The sequence below is a fragment of the Schistocerca gregaria genome, chromosome 7 (genome assembly GCF_023897955.1).
Source record: "Schistocerca gregaria isolate iqSchGreg1 chromosome 7, iqSchGreg1.2, whole genome shotgun sequence".
Lineage (NCBI taxonomy): Eukaryota > Metazoa > Arthropoda > Insecta > Orthoptera > Acrididae > Schistocerca > Schistocerca gregaria.
The window spans coordinates 502,435,105-502,455,411 of record NC_064926.1 but is presented as its reverse complement, the minus strand read 5'-3'; the positions used below and the strand labels follow the sequence as shown (position 1 = coordinate 502,455,411).

At 36.6% G+C, this 20,307-nt stretch overlaps 2 protein-coding genes and 1 long non-coding RNA gene across 5 annotated transcripts in view; 1 reads left to right on the top strand and 2 right to left on the bottom strand.

Annotated features, from left to right (window-relative positions):
• Positions 1 to 11,699, top strand: part of LOC126281610 (uncharacterized abhydrolase domain-containing protein DDB_G0269086) — a 73,173-nt gene extending 61,474 nt beyond the window's left edge. For all 3 annotated transcript variants that reach the window (XM_049980718.1, XM_049980717.1, XM_049980719.1), the window contains 5 exons: positions 106 to 222; positions 3,897 to 4,069; positions 7,981 to 8,172; positions 8,618 to 8,881; positions 9,547 to 11,699. In XM_049980718.1, the coding sequence (XP_049836675.1) occupies positions 106 to 222; positions 3,897 to 4,069; positions 7,981 to 8,172; positions 8,618 to 8,881; positions 9,547 to 9,927 (1,127 nt within the window). In that variant the 3' untranslated portion in view covers positions 9,928 to 11,699. The remainder of the gene's footprint in view (positions 1 to 105; positions 223 to 3,896; positions 4,070 to 7,980; positions 8,173 to 8,617; positions 8,882 to 9,546) is intronic.
• LOC126281611 (putative protein FAM10A4) overlaps positions 1 to 20,307 on the bottom strand; it is a 203,812-nt gene that overhangs the window by 130,704 nt on the left and 52,801 nt on the right. The gene's annotated exons all lie outside the window — the stretch shown is intronic.
• On the bottom strand, positions 10,553 to 19,259 carry LOC126281612 (uncharacterized). Its single transcript, XR_007551292.1, has 2 exons — positions 13,992 to 19,259; positions 10,553 to 13,874 (listed from the first exon to the last, which is right to left on the bottom strand). It is a non-coding gene; the product is annotated as an uncharacterized LOC126281612 (long non-coding RNA).

Genomic DNA, 20,307 nt, shown 5'->3' with positions numbered 1-20,307 from the left:
GATCCAAGCAGGTGAGAGTAGTGCAAAACACTGGCAAACACACTAAGTCAAATGACAATGTAAGACAAGCTGTTTTCTAATACTCTCTTTTCATTTTTCTTTCAGATCCCGAAATCTTTTCAAAACCTCTGATACTATTTATGGGTCCCTGGAGTGGAGGGAAGTCCTCTATCATCAATTATCTATTAGACAATGAATACACAGGAACCGCACTACGAACAGGTAAGAAAAATGTCACATCAACAAGATGTGTGTTCAGCAAAAATATACATTTCAGAAAAGATATGTTTCTTCATCTTTAATCCACTACAAGTTTGCACTGGATCATTTCAATGAAAAGTCTCTTCTCCATAAACTGAACCAGATTCTTTATGTTCCGTGAATCAGAATTACTCTAACATGTTATGACAGTATTTTTGTCTTTTTACTTTCAAATTTGCTGCATTGGTATTATGTATCAATACTATGCACTGAACAATGGAAATTCCTAGATGCACAATATGTAAAATAAAGGAAAAGCAATCACTCGCCTATAGCAGACTGACTGCAGTGCATAGAAATTGTGTGACAGAAAACTAGATAGTTATTAAGCTTGTGACAAATGCTCGGCTACTATTTGGTATTCATCCTATTGGGCTACTTTTATCCTATTCAGCTGAATACTGAATATCTAGGTAGTATTTGGCCAAACATTGAATACTAATGTAAGATGTGTCGTAATCAGATAACTGGTAAAATTAGTTTTTTTTAAATTTCATATTATTTTTATTTTCCTTTTAATAATTAAACTAGTGTTGGATAATCGACTTCCATATTACAAATGTTAACAAAAAGTTAGGTATCAAATAAAATACATTTTTGTATTCTGCAGGCTAATTTTTTAAAATAATAAATGACTATGCATTTGAATTCTCGTAATTGAAATTCAGAATTGGAAGATTATGGTGTGGAAGGACTAATTTTTATGAATTTTTAGGCAGCAGTTTACTCGTTTTCTTCTCGTAAACATTTCCAACTTCAGAGGAAAGACACTCCAATTAAACACTACTTCTGGCAATGGCAAATATTTTGCTGCAAGATTTACCAAACACACAAATTTATCTTTTCTTGCTTGCCACCACACGTATCATCATGATGCAATATGTTGTTAACACTTAAATAAAGATCTAGGTCAGTTGCAACTGCATTATTTTCTTTAGATATCCTGGTATGAGCTCTGTGTGTGTGTGTGTGTGTGTGTGTGTGTGTGTGTGTGTTTTCTTCCCCCCCCCCCCCCCCCCCCCCCCTGCAACCACCTCTAAAAAGCAATCCATAAATGATGAGTGAATAGTTCAACATAGACTCTGCACTTTGATTTTCATCCTCTTGGCCTGAATAGGAGAGGAATTTGTACTACCGTTGCTGCTTGTTTCATGATTCACCTTTAGGCTATTGATCAAAATATACTGCCTTACTTTTTCTCTTTGCAGTTGACTTGTGAAAAACATTTTAAAGCATGGGCCTTAAGTGGTAGCAACCAAATGATTCTTACTTTTTGTGATGTCTTCAAATCAAACTTGCAAACCCTTATTGTATATCAAGCCTCACCTGGCTTAATTTGTGTGTCAGCTCATTTTACTGCAATATCGCATTAATTTAACAACATATTTATTTACCAATAATTTCAGAAGTGCAAGTGTATCCAGAATTTGTGATTCTCATTACGCTCTCAAGTGGTTGTAGTAATTTCTAAAGTTGGTCTCAAAGCTCCCATTGTGCAGCAATCACAATGGCAATATCACAATCCATGAGACAAGTGTGAAATGTCCCGTTTTTGTTCTATTAGCCTTGCAAGCATATAACGGGTGGAATTCCACTGCGTTCACACATCTTGCACCAATTCATACTGATGGAGAATCAAATCTTTTAAGATGGAATGCAGTTTTTATAGTGCAGTGTCAAAATGATTAAAATGAGTTATAATCCTCCTACCTGTTACTATCATTTGAGTCACATCTGACAGAGCCTTCAGACAATCATTAACAATTAATTGAAGAGCATGAATGAAACAATGTACTGAAGCCAACTCTGCACACTAACAACTTTTATTATGTTTTGTCCATTATCACAAATAACAACATGAATTTTTGCCTGCTGGATATCCCATAAACTTGCAATCTCCTGTAAACTAATTGCTATGTTTTCTGCTGTGTGTTGTCCCTCAAAATGGTTGATGTTCAATACTACATGTCTGACACTGAATTCATGATCAATAATATGTGCAGCAAAACTTAGAACACTGTTTTGATTACGCAAGCATGTCCACAAGTCGCATGTCACACATATATAATCAGTCTTTGAAATTAATCTTTTAATTGTCTCAACCAGCTTATAATATATTTCTGGAATTATTTTGTCTGAAAAGTAAGGGTGGCTTGGTATTTTATACTGTGGCAAAGCGCTATTAGTTAGTCTTCTAAAACTAACCCTTTCTCCTATATTTACAGCGTCATTGCCAAGTCTATCATTTTGGCAATCAAAAGATGGTATTTTTTAGCCTTGGGATCATTAATATCTCACGGTTTACATATTTCAGAACATTCTTCAACACTCAGTTGTTTTCTTGATGTCAAAGGTTTATTTCTGTATCTTGATCCACAATTTATTGCCCCTTAGGAAGTGTGGAATGCAACTTACTATGTTCACCACTGTGTTTATTTTTCAATTGATTTATCATTCCTGATGTAGTCGCCTGCTTTTCAGTGCTACCATGAGAAATTTTTATTTCGCACAGTTTACACACAACACTTTTTGGATTATTTTCATCACCCTTGAAGTACGTCCATCTAGGCAATTTTTTTAGAAGCCTTAATCAACTATTATTTGTCAGATCTTAGGTGATTTCACTTTTAAACAAATCAAAAGATAGAGAGTACAATGAATTGTACTTACATACTGACGATGTTTGGTGTGGTGTGTGTGGAGGTAAGTAAATTAGAAACAAATACGCTTGTACAAAATTTTCCTGTCATGCGCTGGCCAAACTTTTTTCCTAATTTTCAGCTATTTGGCTAGAAGCCACAGTATATTTGGTACTTGGCATATGGCTGAATATACTATTCAGTGCAAGTCTGCTATTTGTACTAGTTTTTGAGCTCTTGGTCTTTCTCTAGTAAAAGTTCACACATTCACACACACTATCAGACAGACACCCAAATACACAAGTCCATGGCCAAGGTGAGGCGTAAAACAGAAATACTAAGACTGTTTCAATACACCATGTACATACCTTCATCTGCTTTTCCCTAATTAGTAAAATTTTTAAGAATACAAGACTAAAAGCAGCTCTTTAAGCTCTAATACTTATGCTGTCTGTACGTCCACTACCTTCTTTGTCATAAGCAAGTGGTCTCTTGTCAGTTGTTCCCTATTCTCTATCACTCTGTATAGTTATTTTGTCACCTTAACTATGCTAATTATAGTCACTAACTTTTGCAGCCTTTAATGGGTAGAAAATGTAAAGATGAAGAATGAATTAAAAGTCAATAATGCACATGAATAAATATTTTCCCAGAATATTTTCATAAATAACACTAATATGCTGAGGGAATGAAAATAACAGCCTACAAGTTGCTCACTATATATTGGCTTTCACATTCTCTTCTTCTGATTTTCACACCGTGTCCTGTTTCTCTATTTGAATTGATATCTTCTTTGCTCTTTTTATGCCTTTGTTAGCCTTTTATCTTCTTATGTTAATAAGCCACAGCTTAAACTACTAATGGAGTAACATTTATCTTTTGTTTTACACGTTTGTAAAGAGTGTAAGAAGAATAGCAACATCATACCACAGAATAGAATGAACAGTTCTGTTACACTGTTGTAATACTCTCTGAAACATTAAATTAACTTTTTAGGTGCTGAACCATCACCAGCCTATTTCAACATTGTTATGTGGGGTGACCGATCGGAGGTGCTAGACGGAACGCAGCTCGCAGCCGACTGGACATTTTCTGGCTTACAAAAGTTTGGGCAGGGTCTGCTAGATCGACTGAGAGGTCTGCGCTTACCTAACAAATTGCTCGAAAAGGTAAGCTGGGCTATTTTACTTAAGACATTGCATAAAGATCAAACTCAACCATGGAAGTGAGAATAATATTCATTCCAAGCATTTAGATTCATAACTTTGTGTGCACTGTATCCACAAAGGTTCTTTTATAGGTTAATGATTTACAAATGATTACGATTAATACAAGGAAAGCACTAACAACTGGAGATCCTGATTCTCCTTCATAAAATTCTTGTTGAACAGATCGGAAATCATATGTATTTATTAATGAGTTTTGCTACTGTGTAGATTTCCTATCTATACTAGCTACCAGTGATGTGTTTCCAAACAAAAATCACACATGACAAGATCACTGTATTTCTGGTTATTATGTAATATTGTCAATTTGAGCAGTTTCTTCATATACACGTATAATGCTAAAGCAAAAGGTTAACTCAGTGAAAAATTCCTTGTACAGGAAGTCCAGTGGAAAGGATAGGGAGAGGTTGAAAGCTTAATACAGTAAGTGAAATGAGGAGACATGAGAGCAAGGATGAGAGATAAGAATATACTGTGAAGCATTCAACTGATCTCCAACTAGCAAAAATATTTGTGAGAAAACTGACATTGGAAAGAATGGAAGTATTTGTGTACTCCACCACAATATGGCAATTAGGCACAATGATAAGACTTTCCAGATCACTGTCACCCTCTTGCTACTGGTACAATTGTTGCTCCGGATAGGAAATTTAGTAAAAACTTGGACTATATTTAAAATGAACTGCAGCTTTAATTTTGTCATTAGTGTTGCTATAAAGCAACTACCTTTGTTCTGGCACCAAAACATGTACCATTATGGAAACAGTAATAGTCAGAGCTATAATACGGCAACGCAATATCTCATCCAAGATGATATGGTAAATGATTAAAACCTAACAGCTTTAAAAAAGAAGAAGAAGAAGTTATCCTTTGCCCCTACAGTGCCTCTCAAAACATGTGGTGTATAAACATCTTTCTTTAATCTTACTTTCAGTCTGTAAAAATCTGCATCTTTTCTGAAATACAAACAGCATTATGAAGTCAGGATGCAAAATTTCTACTATTAGTGGCAGACAAGATTTCATCGACACCATTATTGCTCAAGTCAAATATTGGTAAAATCAGACCTCCACTCTTCTCGTTCCTCCGACTGTATCTCTTCGGGACTGTAACATCCTGCATTTTTCATAGCTGGGTTCATATAATGCAATCTAAGTCTTCCCCTTGTTCTCTTCTCCTTTATATGACCTCTTATTAGTTTCATGATTTAGTCTGTAGAGTGCAAAACCAGTACTACTATTATCTTCTTTTATTTCACAAAGCCAGTTTTAGCACTTCCTCTCATTCTAGTAAAAGCTCCATATAGTTAAGATATATTTCTACAAGCACATCCACTCTTTTGATTTTTCCTAAATAAATCTTCTTTTATATATCTCAAATTCAGCCCAACTCCTTTTCAGCTTAAAAGTCTGTAAATCACAACTGTGAATATCAACACTCCATGCATAACATATTTAAATAAATATTTTAAAAACAAAGATTCCAAGACTTACCAAGCGGGAAAGCGCCGGCAGACAGGCACAATGAACAAAACAAAACACACACACACACACACACACACACACACACACACACACACACACACACAGTTTGTGTCTGTGTATGTGCAGATGGGTGTGTGTGTGTGTGTGTGTGTGTGTGTGTGTGTGTGTGTGTGTGAGCGCGCGCGCGTGTATACAGTCCTTTTTCCCCCCTAAGGGAAGTCTTTCCGCTCCCGAGATTGGAATGACTCCTTACCCTCTCCCTTAAAACCCACATCCTTTCTTCTTTCCCTCTCCTTCCCTCTTTCCTGAAGAAGCAACCATCGGTTGCGAAAGCTAGTAATTCTCTGTGTGTGTGTGTGTGTGTGTGTGTGTGTGTGTGTGTGTGTTTTGTTCATTTTGCCTGTCTGCCGGCACTTTCCCGCTTGGTAAGTCTTGGAATCTTTGTTTTTAATATATTTTTCCCATGTGGAAGTTTCTTTCTATTTTATATAAATAAATATTTTGTTACATTCAAAGCTTTTACACTGGTACAGCATAATCCTTTTCTTCTTATTGAAAGCACTTTTTGCTTCAGCAATTCTACTTCTACTTTACTGTGGCTATCCATGGTGCTCTTACTATTTAATTAAGTAAAGAGATCTATCTCCTCCAGGATTACTTTTCCCTATACTGTCTTGTGCAATAAAATTTTTGAGCATAAATAACACACTCAACTGTAATTTCATTAAAACGACTGATTTAACCAAAAGATTTTGAGACACATCATATAACTGATTCTATTTATAAAATGTACTGTTAGATCTGTTCACTTAGTGCAACTCATTAAAAATGTTTCATCTCTAATCCTATAAGACTTTTTCATCAAAGTTATTTTCTGTGAATAATCATAAGTTCAATGCATAACAAATTATTAAGTTGGGCTGCCAAAGTTACTATTCATGAAAGGCACTTCCAAACAGAGTGCCACAACGGGCAGCTGAGACATCAGGATACTGTTCGAAATGGACAGGCCCAGTGCTCACCTCATCTGCCTTACTCATCATGTTGCGTGTAACGAGAGTGGAAAAAGAAGGCCTTCTAGCATACAAAGAAGGTACTGACAGATTTGTCATGTATTACCATCTACATACCTCCTCTTAGTTTAACCAAATGTAGCAGAGGATACATGACAGAAGTGATCCTTGAGAAAGTGTCACCAAGATACTGAACTGGCAGATTCTTGAAGTTAGATGTAAACTAAACCGAGTTACAGTTTACAAACCGGCTTTAAATGGTGACACTATGAATATAGTACAACCCCCTACTTGTTGCTCACATGTGGATTGTGAGGATCAGATTAGAATAACACAACACACAAAGATGCAATCAAACAATCATTCTTCCTGCACTTCATAAGTGGATGGAATAGGAAGAAATCCTAAGAACTGGTACAATGGGACATACCCTCTGCCATGCACTTCAAGGTGGTTTGCTGAGTATAGGAGTATATGTAGACATAGACCTAGACGTAGAAGTGAGATGAAGACACCATTACATCACACTAGGGTCACAAACATGCATCCTAGTTCATGGGTGAAAACCACTTCCAATAGAAGGCAGAAATTGATACAATGAATCAACTCCGATCCTACCACAATAGTTTTAAAGCACAACCTCTGGTAGAAATTGTTTTGTGAAGATTTTGAGAAAAGTTGAAAACAAGAGAGCCTTGCTCACTCTTGTCTACAAAGTTTCCCAGTTACAAAGGGGAAGGATACACCAACAGTGTGCTGTGGGGGATTGAAAATGTGATTGATGAAACATGTTTTGGTCTGTATGTTAATGACACGTCTTCTTGCATTCATCACAGACATTATGGGATCTGAAAATGGAACTGTGCAAGATGAGGTAACAGACAGAGATGGCTCTAGTTGCTGAACAAGCAAGTCTCAATTTGTCTGTCGTCCTGAAAGGACTATCACATTAACACTCCTGTCTTCAGTGATGACAATCTTCCTTTGCTCTGGACTACAGCCAAGACTACTTGTAGTAAGAAATATTACAGCCAAATTACACATATTGGCTGCCAACACCCAGGATTTTAGCTCATTAAAAAGTCCAAAATAGCCTTTCATAATGTCTCATAAGTCTAGGACAGCTTCCACATAATCTGACCAAACTACACAATTTTGTGTGGCAGGATTAGTGGGAAAAAAAAGACTCTTACATAAATAAAATTTATCCAGTATGCAGTAGTCATTCCTAAAGCTCAGGAACGAGCTACGTACTATTCGAATTAAGGTGACTACTTATTTTCTCAGTATGCTTATGAACCTGAAAAACAATGATGCAGTTTAATTTCACTGGAACTGATGTAATCAATGTTCACAGGTTAACATAGTGGAAATTCCAGGAATTCTAGAAATTCGTAAACAGGTAGAACGCCTGTTTCCTTTTAATGATGCGTGTCAGTGGTTTATCGATCGTGCCGACATAATATTTCTGGTATACGACCCAGCAAAGCTGGATGTGGGACCTGAGACCGAAGCGATCTTGGACCAGCTGAAAGGACGGGAGTCACAGGTAAATCAGGAACTACAATTTTTAACAAGACAACACACTAAATAACACTTTGGTGGGCCTAGAAAACCAAACCAAATCTATATAATGTGGTAGCTATTTATTTGACACTGCTTGTTTACTAATTTATCCCAACCCAATACTGTGTGTACCATGTTGGGTTTTAACTGCTCCAAATATTCCACAGTCGTGATCATCCCTACTAACACTTCCGCCCCTACTGGTTAAATGTCATCAGGACAATCACCAATCACCTTAGTAACACTATAAATTTTGGTTTAAACACTAATACAATTTTTTTTTGTTTTACACCTCCCTTTTCTTGCCTGCTTGCCATCTCTAAGGACCCTGAAGATGCCTTACCACAACCATAATGGTCCCCTTATACATAGTCATATGTGTTCCAAACACATACAAACTGTCATTGCTAAGACAGACGGTTTTGCAGACTCGAATTGTGCTCAACAAGGCAGACCAAGTGAAGCCTGAGGAACTCATGCGTGTCCAGGGGACACTTATTTGGAACATAAGTCCGCTGATGTCAAGCTCAGAGCCTCCTGTTATGTATTCAACTTCATTATGGTCACTGCCTTATGAGCTGGGAGCACCCGTGCGACTATTGCAAGCACAAGAACACGCATTCCTTCAGGATATGAGGAAAGCTATCGACAGACGAGTGGAGAACAAGATTGCTAGTGCCAGACGTTTCGCAGTAAGTACAAATTAATTTAAATCACTCATACAAGAACTCTAATTAACATACATACAAACATACTCTCTAAAAGTTACATGGCTCCCCATGCCCCACATTCCAATATGGTAAATGAGTTACGTAGTAGTTGCTCTTCCACTGCCGTATATAAGATTTCCGGTGACAAATTACATCAGTACAACAGCACGATTACTGGTACAGACCTCCAAAAATGTAGGAAAATTTCAGATGATAAAACAGAGCATAACAAGTAGAAAGAATTTTAAAGGGCATTACGGAATGATCACTGTCTTCTATATACAAATATATTTATTTGTTACAAATTTTTAATGGTTTTAGCAAAACAATATTTGTGCTACTAAAAGATAACAGCACAAGATGTGTGTATTACAGCATCTTGAATGGGAAATCTTGACAATCTTTTGCAAGTCCAAACAGCCTCATTTCTCAATCATTAACAGTAATGCATGTAAACACAAAGGCCAGATTATACCAGCTGTTATAGGAGTAGGCATTTAAGATTAATTACCTACAACAGGTATGAAAACTGTTAGATGCAGCCCACAGCTATAATCCCATGTTATAATGTAAAGTTAATCAGTAGTTATTCTATGATTAGATTTCTAATCACTTGATTTCTAGGTTGTATCTTCTTTTTTATGCAGGTGAGAGTCCGGAACCACGCAAAAATGGTTGATTGCTACCTGACAACATATTACAATCACAAAGGGCTCTTCGGTAACCGCAAGAGGATTAGTGACGACATCATTGAAAGGCCACAAGACTACCACATTTATGAAGGCCTCAGCACTCTGACTAATATTTCACGATACGACCTTCCCGACCCAGACGTCTACCGCGACTTCTTTCGACTGAACCCTCTCTACGACTTTCCTCTTCTATCATCCACGTGTACATACTTCCGGGGATGCCCTATAAACCGATTAGATGTTGCCATTGCATATGACCTGCCTGAGTTGGTAGGGAAGTACCACAAGGGTGTAGAAGAGGCACTCACACAACTGAATGCACGGGTCCAGAGTTGAGCTTTTCCAAGATGGTGGCTGCAGAAAGTATACAATGCCCAGGGTCCACCTTCTTAATGAGTAAGAGTAAGCTGGAAACCACTTCCAGCAGGCAATGCGAGCAATATGTGATTTGTGTGGGGAAACAACAGATGACAGTGGCTGTGATCATACACTGAGCCTGTACTCAATATTAACTCTGATTATGAGCATCATAGACTTTTTTTAAAAAAAGTAAAATAAACCAACAAAAAATGATATTCACAAATGTGAGACTGCGGCCATCACTTCTGGGACTACAATTAAAATAGTCTCAATCAAGCTTTTAGAACATAAGCATAAAAAATGAAGACACACCACCAAATATTTTTCAAAGAACCATAATTCAGTGACAGAGTGCTATTACTTCTACTTTGCACCTTAACACAGAACAGAAAGTCACCGATAAATGCAGATGTGTTAAATAAACAAAACAAATTTAATAGGCATATGTGACACTGAGATTTTAAAAAAATTCTGAGGTTTTCTGATAATTTCAGCAAATCAACAACTGAAATCCAGGGGGGAAACAATACAGCATACTTGAATTGCTCCTATTTATAAAGCAGACAAGTAGAAAGTGTTTGGAATTTTTGGTCATTGCATATTCTTTCAAAGAAGACAGACCAAGCGAAATTCTAGTTTTGGGCATAATTCAGTTAGTGCAAGAATGTGGAAAAGGCCGCTAATATGTAAACTGCCACTGTCACCTGCGACATGCATAGTTCCCAAAAGCGAATGAGAAATTCACTAATCCAAAATTGACACTACAGAGACTCAGAAAGTGCACCCTGTGGCATAAGTTTGATTGCAACCAGTGAAGTGGAAGGAAGCTCTAGACATTCCACTTCAAAAAGCTTTAACTCAGCTACAGGAACATAAAAAGTTCAAATGTAGCTACCTAAAGTGAAACAGTGTCCTACCAAAAGAACATTGTGTAACTGTCCAACAACTTAAGCACTAAGTGGAGAAGTTAAATAGTGACTATGCAGTGTCATGACTGTGTGAACTTAGGCATTTTACATAGACCTTTCACACATCTTTATCCAGAGCTGCATTTCTGCAAAAATATGCATTGCAAGAAAGAAAATGAAGACTTGTATGAGAAATTTAGCTTCACGTTATTTTATAGAAGCAAAGGGAGAAAAGTTCCACAATCATAAAATAATATGACTTTTGTATGTCATATTTCTACAATCTCTACTCAAATCACATACAGTGTGTGGTGTGATGATATTTAGGCACATGTATCCTTATACAATCCTCAGGGTATAAATGCAGGTACAGTTTAGTTTGAACAAAGCATTAAGTTTATCTTTTTTACTGTTAACTCTGGTTCATACATTTATGGCTTGCAGAAGCATAGTTTGCTGCAGAATGAGATAAGTAAGGTGCTGTGTACAAACGTGTTCAAAATGAAAAACAGCAACCTCTACAAATTTCAATGATTGATATAATAAAAAGGCACATCACAAGGTCCAAGCAATTCAAGTGAAAAGAAGAAACTATATGAAGTGTATTTTACAATCAAGGATTAAATGTGTAAATTTTATGTGTGTATATGCAGTGCTTCAAGACATTTCCTGCACAGCCACTAAACAAGTTATGTGGCAATCGCATTTCCTTGAATGTCTGTGAGTTCCCTAGAACTACCAACAGAGATTGTTCTCCAAATTGTATGTGTGAGTGAGTGTATTTTTGTTTGTAAAATTTTACTTAAGTATTCATAATAAAATCAATGTACTGTTTGTTAATAGTGTGTTAAACATAATTACCAACAAACAGAATTGAGCTTATGAAACTAATCTTCAAATTGCTTTTGACAGGAAGTGTATTAGTTCAATACCACCAGAAAAATGTGGGAACTTCACATTACATTGAAACCAATGACCTCATTACATATAATGATATTCTGAGGTATCCTTGCAATACAACACAACCTGTGACACTGAGACTGCCACTCTGTATTGGATATGTGCAGCATGATAACATATTATGCAAAGAACTGCATGGTGTGGAGGAAGCAAGCTCTGACTTCCTCACTCACACAGCCACTATACCTATAATTTATGTTTTGTACATAACATCTACCCCACAGAGGGTACTAATCTTTCTTGCGGGTAGAGTACACTATAGATAAGGAACAGCCTCATTGCTCACTCTAACATAAAAAGATTGAACACAGCAACAGTGTTAAGAACATGCAGCACCCAAAACTGGCTAACACAATGCTATTGCACAAGCACGGTCTGATCACTATGGTTGGCAGTGGTGAGACACAAAGTGAAAGCACACCTAATTCTTCTGATTTCTCTCACTCAGAAATAGGCACCTGAGATTCTGAGAAAAAATACACTGTATGTTACGTGTTATAGAAAGACTTCCTACAGATTGCCAGATAACCAGTCAGCCGTTGCAAGCATGTAGCATTACAGATTTGTAGACAATGTGTAACATGAGTTGTATCTTCCTTTCTGCTTTTTTATGCTGACTGCCATCATGAAAGGGTATTTTACTAGCATTTTTGTCTAATACTACATGTGCATCAGAAAGTGATGCACTGTAAATACGGACACACACAAAAAATCAATAACAGCTGACAGTATCATTCACTGGTACAATAAGAAAAAATTTACACCTAAAACGCAGATGATATTTTCTTAAAGAGTTTTTGTGTCATTTAAATAGATACAATTCTAGGGTTCCTGGCTTAATCACTGTCCCTCCATACACATTTTACAGTTTTTAATATTATCTTTGTTTGCTCCCTGAAGAGCAAAGGAAAGTGTACGTGTAACGGAAATAATGAAGTCATTACACACACACACACACACACACACACACACACACACACACAAAGAAAATCTCTTCTATACTGTCTTTTCCTTACTGAAATCCTGCACAATAATACAAAGCTTTACTTTCTTTTTCCTGTAAATTCGGTATCAGAGACCAGTAATAGCTTATTTACATAGACGTTTCTTTGCATACAGAGGTACATATACAGAAACAGTCAAAGAGTTTCAAGGCATATAATGTGGACTGTCTGTACATTCCAGAATCTTGCAATCTAGATACTATTTGCATCCAATACTGCCTAAGGCATTTGCTAACAATGAGATATTGTGGCACACTGCTACTACTTGGGAATTCCATCACAGATTAGTTGGTAGTTTTCCTATGCACTTCACTACAATACTTTAAATGACATATCACTTTTAGCTATTACTGTTTCTATTTCACTGTCACAATTTTAGAATGTGTGCCATTTTCAAGCATAAGATTTCATTTCATGTTTTGTCATACAAATATGTTAAAAATAACACTGTTGTAGGCATTATAAGACACATCTTTACAGTAAAACTTCGTTTATACATTTTTGAACAGACTACAGAAAAAAAAAACTTGTAAGTGTGAAGAACGTATAAATGAAATACAGCACCATACTATAAAATGAATTGGTAAACACAAATGAAGAGTCCAGGGGAAAAACCTGATAAGTCACAATTCTTTTTTTTTTTTCAGGAGACTAAATTTAAAGTTTCAAGAGTCATAAAATTTTAGCTTTTCAAGTTATATTCTTCATTTTTGTTTTAGATCTTAATATATCTTTCAGAGAAAGAGTACTGCTGAAATTATACACATCTGAATAGGATTTACAATAATATGATGCACTTTTATTACGAAGGCAGGTAATACAGAGGAAAAATATGACAAGTCCATAACATATTGCAGGTAACTACAAGATTTTAAATTCATGTTACAACAAATTATCTTATATAATCATTTAATAATCTATAAAAGATCATGTGCTTTTTCGATGGTGGATTAATGCGAAAGACAATCAAAATACACTTGCACTTCAGCACGGCAAAATCTTTTCAAGTCTTGTAAATCTCTGTATTTCTCAGCAGATATTTTAAGATCACCTGCAAAAAATCAGAATCCCTTAATTTAAATAGCTATATGCCTAATACTAAAAAAACACTTATTTCAATAAATAAATAAAACTTTCAAATCATATTGCTGTAAAAGAATTACTATACCTTCATATTTAGCAGAGGGTAGGCTGAACTCTCCTTCTTTCAGGCTGGAATCTTGCCCTTTCTTTCCATGAAGAAGTAATGAAGCTTGCTCATATGCTTCACTGTAGCTTCCTCTATACCGAACCAGTGCTGCATGGTGTTGTGCGACTTCCAATTCTCTTATTGGCCTGGATTGGAAAGGAAGTTTCTTCTTGTACATTGTATTATCCAGATGCTCTGTCCATGATTTGATTATCTCTGGTTGCTCCTCAACATCAATGATAACAAAAGGCGAAGTGTGTGTGTGTGTAAATTCTGAAAAACCTAACACCAGTCCTTTGGAATTTGACATTCCTGAGTTTGGTCTATCATACCAATATTTTTGTCACATTTGAGGTACGAATGACCTCTTATGGGGAATGACATCATAACATAGTCCAATCGCTTTTCTATATGGACCAGATAGTGAAGGAATCTGAACACAGTGACATTCTTGTTTCGCCCTCCGCAGGAGTCACAGAAGATCTCCAGATGTCTGACTTCTGAATTTATAAAATTGTGCACAAAATGATGAAGGAATGATGAAACTTCGTCTGCTCCTTTTCGGCCTGTGCTCTCTGGATACATGTAAAAATAGCTGTCCCCCGTTGCCAAAACATGAAAATTGAATATAAATACAGAAAGCTGTCACTTACAATAAACTTCATTTGTCTTTATATTTGGACAAGTAAAGTTTTTGCTATAGTCCATCATAATTAGAACCTTTGATGGATTTTTTTTGACATTCCATCTTTGCTTTTCTTTCCTGTGACAGAACACTTTGTTTTCTGAGATGCAATTCATGGACTATTTCATTGGTTGAAGTTCGGAATGAAGCCTTACTTTATTTTCACCAGATGATCTTAAAATCAGTTCCTTCTCCAAATATTTCTTCTTGGCTAGATACTCATCACAAGAGCCACAAGTATCAGATCACGGATATCCAAAACTTATATTGAAATCTGAATTGAATATAGTGTGTTATGTTCCATACGGCACGTTCTGATCCTAAAACTTCTCCTTGAACGGAACATTTTTTTAATATTCAAAGACTGTGGTAGGTAAATTTTTTCTGACTTCGTCAAACTAGTGGCTATGGGGCCTTTAAATGATTTAATGTGTGCTCTTATTATTGCACGTGTTTCACCTTTCAAAGCCTGTGGGCTGGATCTGCGTTTCCCTCGGCCGTCTTGTAGAGGTTGGTCTCCAGATTTAAGTTTCTTCAGTAAATAATCTACCTTGCCCTTCTTTATTCCATGTAATGACATAAATGCTTGCTTGCACACATGTTCTTCTTGAAAACTTCCATTAATGGTAATACAAACACTGAATTTATATGATGCATCACGAAACTTTGCTTCCTGCTCTTCTCTTCTAGGATGCCTGTGCTGTACAGGAACCACCGCGATTAAACCATTTTAACAGAGGTTTATTTCATCATGATTTTGAAAGTGGTTCATGTTAATAATATTTTCGTCACTGACAATACCAAGACAATTGTTTTTGAACTTACATGGTTCTCCTGTTTCATGTGATGGAAATCTTAAAACGTTTGGAGGCATCTCTAATGCAACCATACTTCTTCCTTTTCTTTGTCGGCTTCTTTGAGGACATTCTATAGTTTTCTTCGCAAGTAGATGAGTCACTGTCTTCTTTATTCATTTTACACTGACAGAATACAATGCTAGATCTAACTTCCTTCACAAACTCAACAAAGCTAACAATGGTCAACTTGTACACAACAATGACTGTGGCAACAATGATAAAACAATGATAACATTAGTGAAAACAGACCTGCGTGGGCTGGGAATCATTAAGTCATAAAACTTTATCGTTGCATTCTCTGGACTTGTCAGGATATTCGACCATTTACAAGATATCAGAATATCTCTTGACTCATCAGGTTTTTGACCAGTTCTGTAAAACCAGCTAAAATTATACTGGCTGGTCTATTAAATTATGAAAAAAGAAAAAGACCCAGAAACTTTGGAATTTTGGACTTTTCAGGTTTTTCCTCTGGACTCTTCAAAATAAAAAGTTACATTCTACAAAATGTTATAGAGACTTACTAGGTACCATACATAACGAAGACATAAAGAGAAATGTAAACCTCTACACAGAAAAAACATTTCGTAAAAAAGCCCACAATTTTTGACGCAGCAATAGCGTAGACTGTGCCCTCAAAACGGGATAGCTCTGTCATTATTTCATCAGAAACATTGTGGCGCATCAATTATTTCTAACCCATTTACTGCATCGTTAAACATCATGGAGGAATGCTGAGGCTCTTGTGTATCATCCCCATCGTCAGTTTCTTCCTCTTCCAGGTCCCGCGATGCACACTGACCTATCTCAGCGATAGTCACAGGTTCTGTAGTACAAGGTTTTCATCGACATTCACATAATTCTCAAATGATGCCTGCTCTTCAAGTCAACTCCATTCTTCATCATTAAGTGAAATACCGCCAATGTGATCATTTCCACCATGATCGGGGACTTCATTTCCAAATCCGGCTTTTCAGAAACAGTTCAAAATGGTATTGTCTGAAACTCTGTGCCATGAAGCTGCAATGTAGTGCATTGCCTATCAAAAGAAACAAATTCAGTAATAATTTATCGAAGTGCTCTTTGGCTCCGGTAGCACGACATGAAATAAATGGCAAGTAAAAATCTTACCTGTAAAATGTTTAATTTCATTTCTTCCTTTTTTCAATGTTTACACACCTGATATCCTGCTGCATGAGCATTTTTCAATAGAGCAACTTCAAAGTCAAGTGGCTGGAGCTCACTCGTGCAATTCGCTGGAAAGAATTCCATGGTCACATTTCTCAAATAGGAATTAAGGGGAGGATGTGCTGCACACCTGTCTATGAACAATAAAATCTTCCGGCCTCCTGCACCTATTTTCAAATCAACACTTCAAAGCCAGCTTTCGAAAACTTTTGTTGTAATCCATGATTTCTTGTTACTAGTTTATTTTGTGGAAAAAGTGACAATGTTCTAAAAACAATGGGGCTTGGCCAATTTCCTGATATAAGTGAGTGGAGCTCCTCACTCCCATCACTAATAGCACACAACAGCACTGTCACACATTGTTTACTTTGTTTTCCTCTGTTGCAGTTCTCGCCTTTGAATGCCAGTGTCCTTGTAAAACAAGCCTGCTTCATCTGCATTGAAAATGTTTGTAGGAGCATATTGGGATGTCAGTTCTTTCCAACGGGTTTCCTTCCAATCTCGCACTGTCTCAGGATCGACACTTTTGCTTTCGCCACACGCATTCTGACAGCTGATGCCATGTCTTACCTTAAATTTTTTGCAACCAATCAGATGAACCACTGAAATTCTCCACACAGAGTCGAACTGCAAATTCGTTTGCTTTTTCACAAAGCATTGGGCCACTAATAGGAATGCCTTCTGCTCTACATTGCCTGAACTACTGCAACAAACGATCTTCCACGTCTTCATATTTCCCACCCTGAATGCATGTCCTCTTACTAGTAGAAATTCCGAACACTGGTAAACTATCTTCAATTTCTTTTGCCTTTGCTGTTATAGAATTTAAAGTAGACGCAGAAATTCCTAATTCCTTGGCAATATCAACTCACTTTAGATTATTGTTTTCCTTCACAACACTTAAAATTCATAGCTTTTCAATGATAGTAGTACTTTTCTTTTTTCTTCCACTCATGTTACCAGTTCTCAAATAATTAGAAATGTAGTAATACGGTACTATAGCATTTACAGTATGAGGTGTGATGTGTTTCGGGATTCCCGAGTGATGCGCATCAATTCTTGCCCAGTTGTGACCTAGTTCAGCAGATGCCATGTTATTTCAGGAAAACAAATGAGTGCTACATCTACAACCAATCTTTCATATGGCTATCACTGCTGGCGCAATGGTAAGCTTAATATGTTATACTGTACTTTCCAGTTCTGTGCAGTCTCTGTATAGCATCTGGTTTTTGTAATGACTATTATTGTAGTTTATACTGTTGTTGCATATTTGCCAATCTATAAAACAATCCCAAGTCTGTCACATTAAAAATTAAGTGTTTGTTAGATTCGGATGCTCACAGCAAAGTGATTTTCTAGTTGACAACCGCGGTGCTGTGTTAACAGGTGGACCTTAGGCCAGTATTATACTATTAAATTTTCTTTGATAATGATCTTTGATGTGGCGCAAAGAGGGTATATAACACTGTCATCAAACATTTTGTCAAAGTTCCTTCATGATGGCCGATGACTTAATACTATTCTCTGCAGTTCAATTCTACTTACGGCATCATCGGTGCAGTGTGCAGATGTTGGCAACACCATCTTCATAAAATGCAAATGTTTTGTTATGAAATGTTCATTTTACTGGTATAACTAACTTACTTACTTAGTGGGCAAGAGTACATACAAGAATCTGTCAACCACAGAGCAAGAACAGATTTAATCATTTACTTCGTGGTGAAATGGATTCCCAGCTATGAATACTCATTGATAACATCAACACACTATGCCACTGATGCAGTAAGTAAAATTATACCTGGTCTGCAGGTGCGTACACTGCAATTGCATTGTCATTGCATTTACAAGACAAGCAGAAGAAAAGGAAACATACTTGGGTGAAGCCGTGGACTTCATAGCGAGACGCAAAAGATGTACAGCAAAATTTGCTATGGGAGCTGCAAATCAAAGACAAAGTCGCAAGAAAATCCCTTTGGGAATGGACGAGAGTACATTTCAATATGTGCTCAAGAACGTGGCTCCTTATATTATGAAGCTGAACACTCTCCTCGGAAAAGACAGACTTACCACAATACTGACATTTCTAGCTACTCTAGTTTACAGTACCAGTATAGTGCTGTAATGCTGCAGTGCACATTGATGGAAATAATACCATAAACGATTGAAGCTATTTATAATGCACTGAAGGAGGAATATGTGAAGGCAAATAAATTTAATATATACTGCAATCATGACAAATTTTTATTTCCACAGAAGTTGTAAATTTTCTCCTTTATATTCTCAGGTGTATATCCTGGTCATACTTCATGGCTTCATCTGCCTCGAATATTTCGATCAATTTCGTTATATGCAACACACCATGTAAATTTGGGAGTCATATTGATAAACATTGTATATCAGACAGTTGCAGCGAAGCTAGCACTCCAAGTGGTTGATTTCTCTATGCGGCAAACGTAAGATGAACACTTCCTTTGATCAAATCTAAGGCGAGGTGCTAGATTTGATCAAAAAAAATTTGATCAAAAAAAATTTGACCAATGCCTAACTTTGGCAAAGTTCCTTATTACACTATCAAATTTTATTATACTCTAATATCAGTCTTACCAATCCACTTCCTGGCAACCCACTGAAACACTGTGTCATAACTTGTGCACACTGTGGATATTTCGCTGGGACAAAGAAAAAGAAAAAAAAGGAAGTATAAGTGAGAAAAACATATAAGTGAAAAATGTATAAATGAAGTTTTACTGTAGATATCCAGTGATCATTAAAGACGACACACAACAAGCAACCTGATACTTGCAGAGACAATGTTGGAAGGCAAGGACATCTACTGTGTCAATATCACATTTTACCAACCTTACCTACAATAACCGTATAAAAGATGGGTGAACTGGAAAGCCTTGTTTAAGTAATAGGTCACCATATCCAGTGCACAAGGAAAAACGAGTACAACAATATTTCAACATGCTTCCCACTTTGCAGCACTGAGAAAATGTTGACCAGTATTGTAGATAACCTTGTGGCAAACGAGATGGGCACTTTTACAAGGTCTAGCACAAAACAGGTTAATGAATTAAATAATAAAAATTCCAAATAATTTTCAACTACAAGTGGAAGGGTCCCTGCACTTCTTTGTTTGCACAAGTTTCCTGTTGTTATAATGCTGGAAATTCCAGAGTGGAATCTACTAGTACATCAAAACTGCGGGAGTAATTAAGAATATGAAACTCAAGAAATGAAACCTGATTTGAATTTCAATCTAAGGACACAACTTAAAAAGCACATCAATATTAAACAACAGAAAATCCAGGATGGAATAATGACAATTTTATATAAAAGGATAGACTGCTACTCGCTGTATAGCACAAATTTTGAATCACAGACAGGCACAACAAAAAGACCCTAAACATGTAAACATCTCCGCTACATGGTGAGCAGCAATCTATTCTTTACATAATACCGTCACATCAATATTACTCACACAACAATTTCATCCACAGGATGAAAGTTTTCTAACACAGAACTTGGACTGTGTCAAGAGGAGTATTTCATTATCACTCAC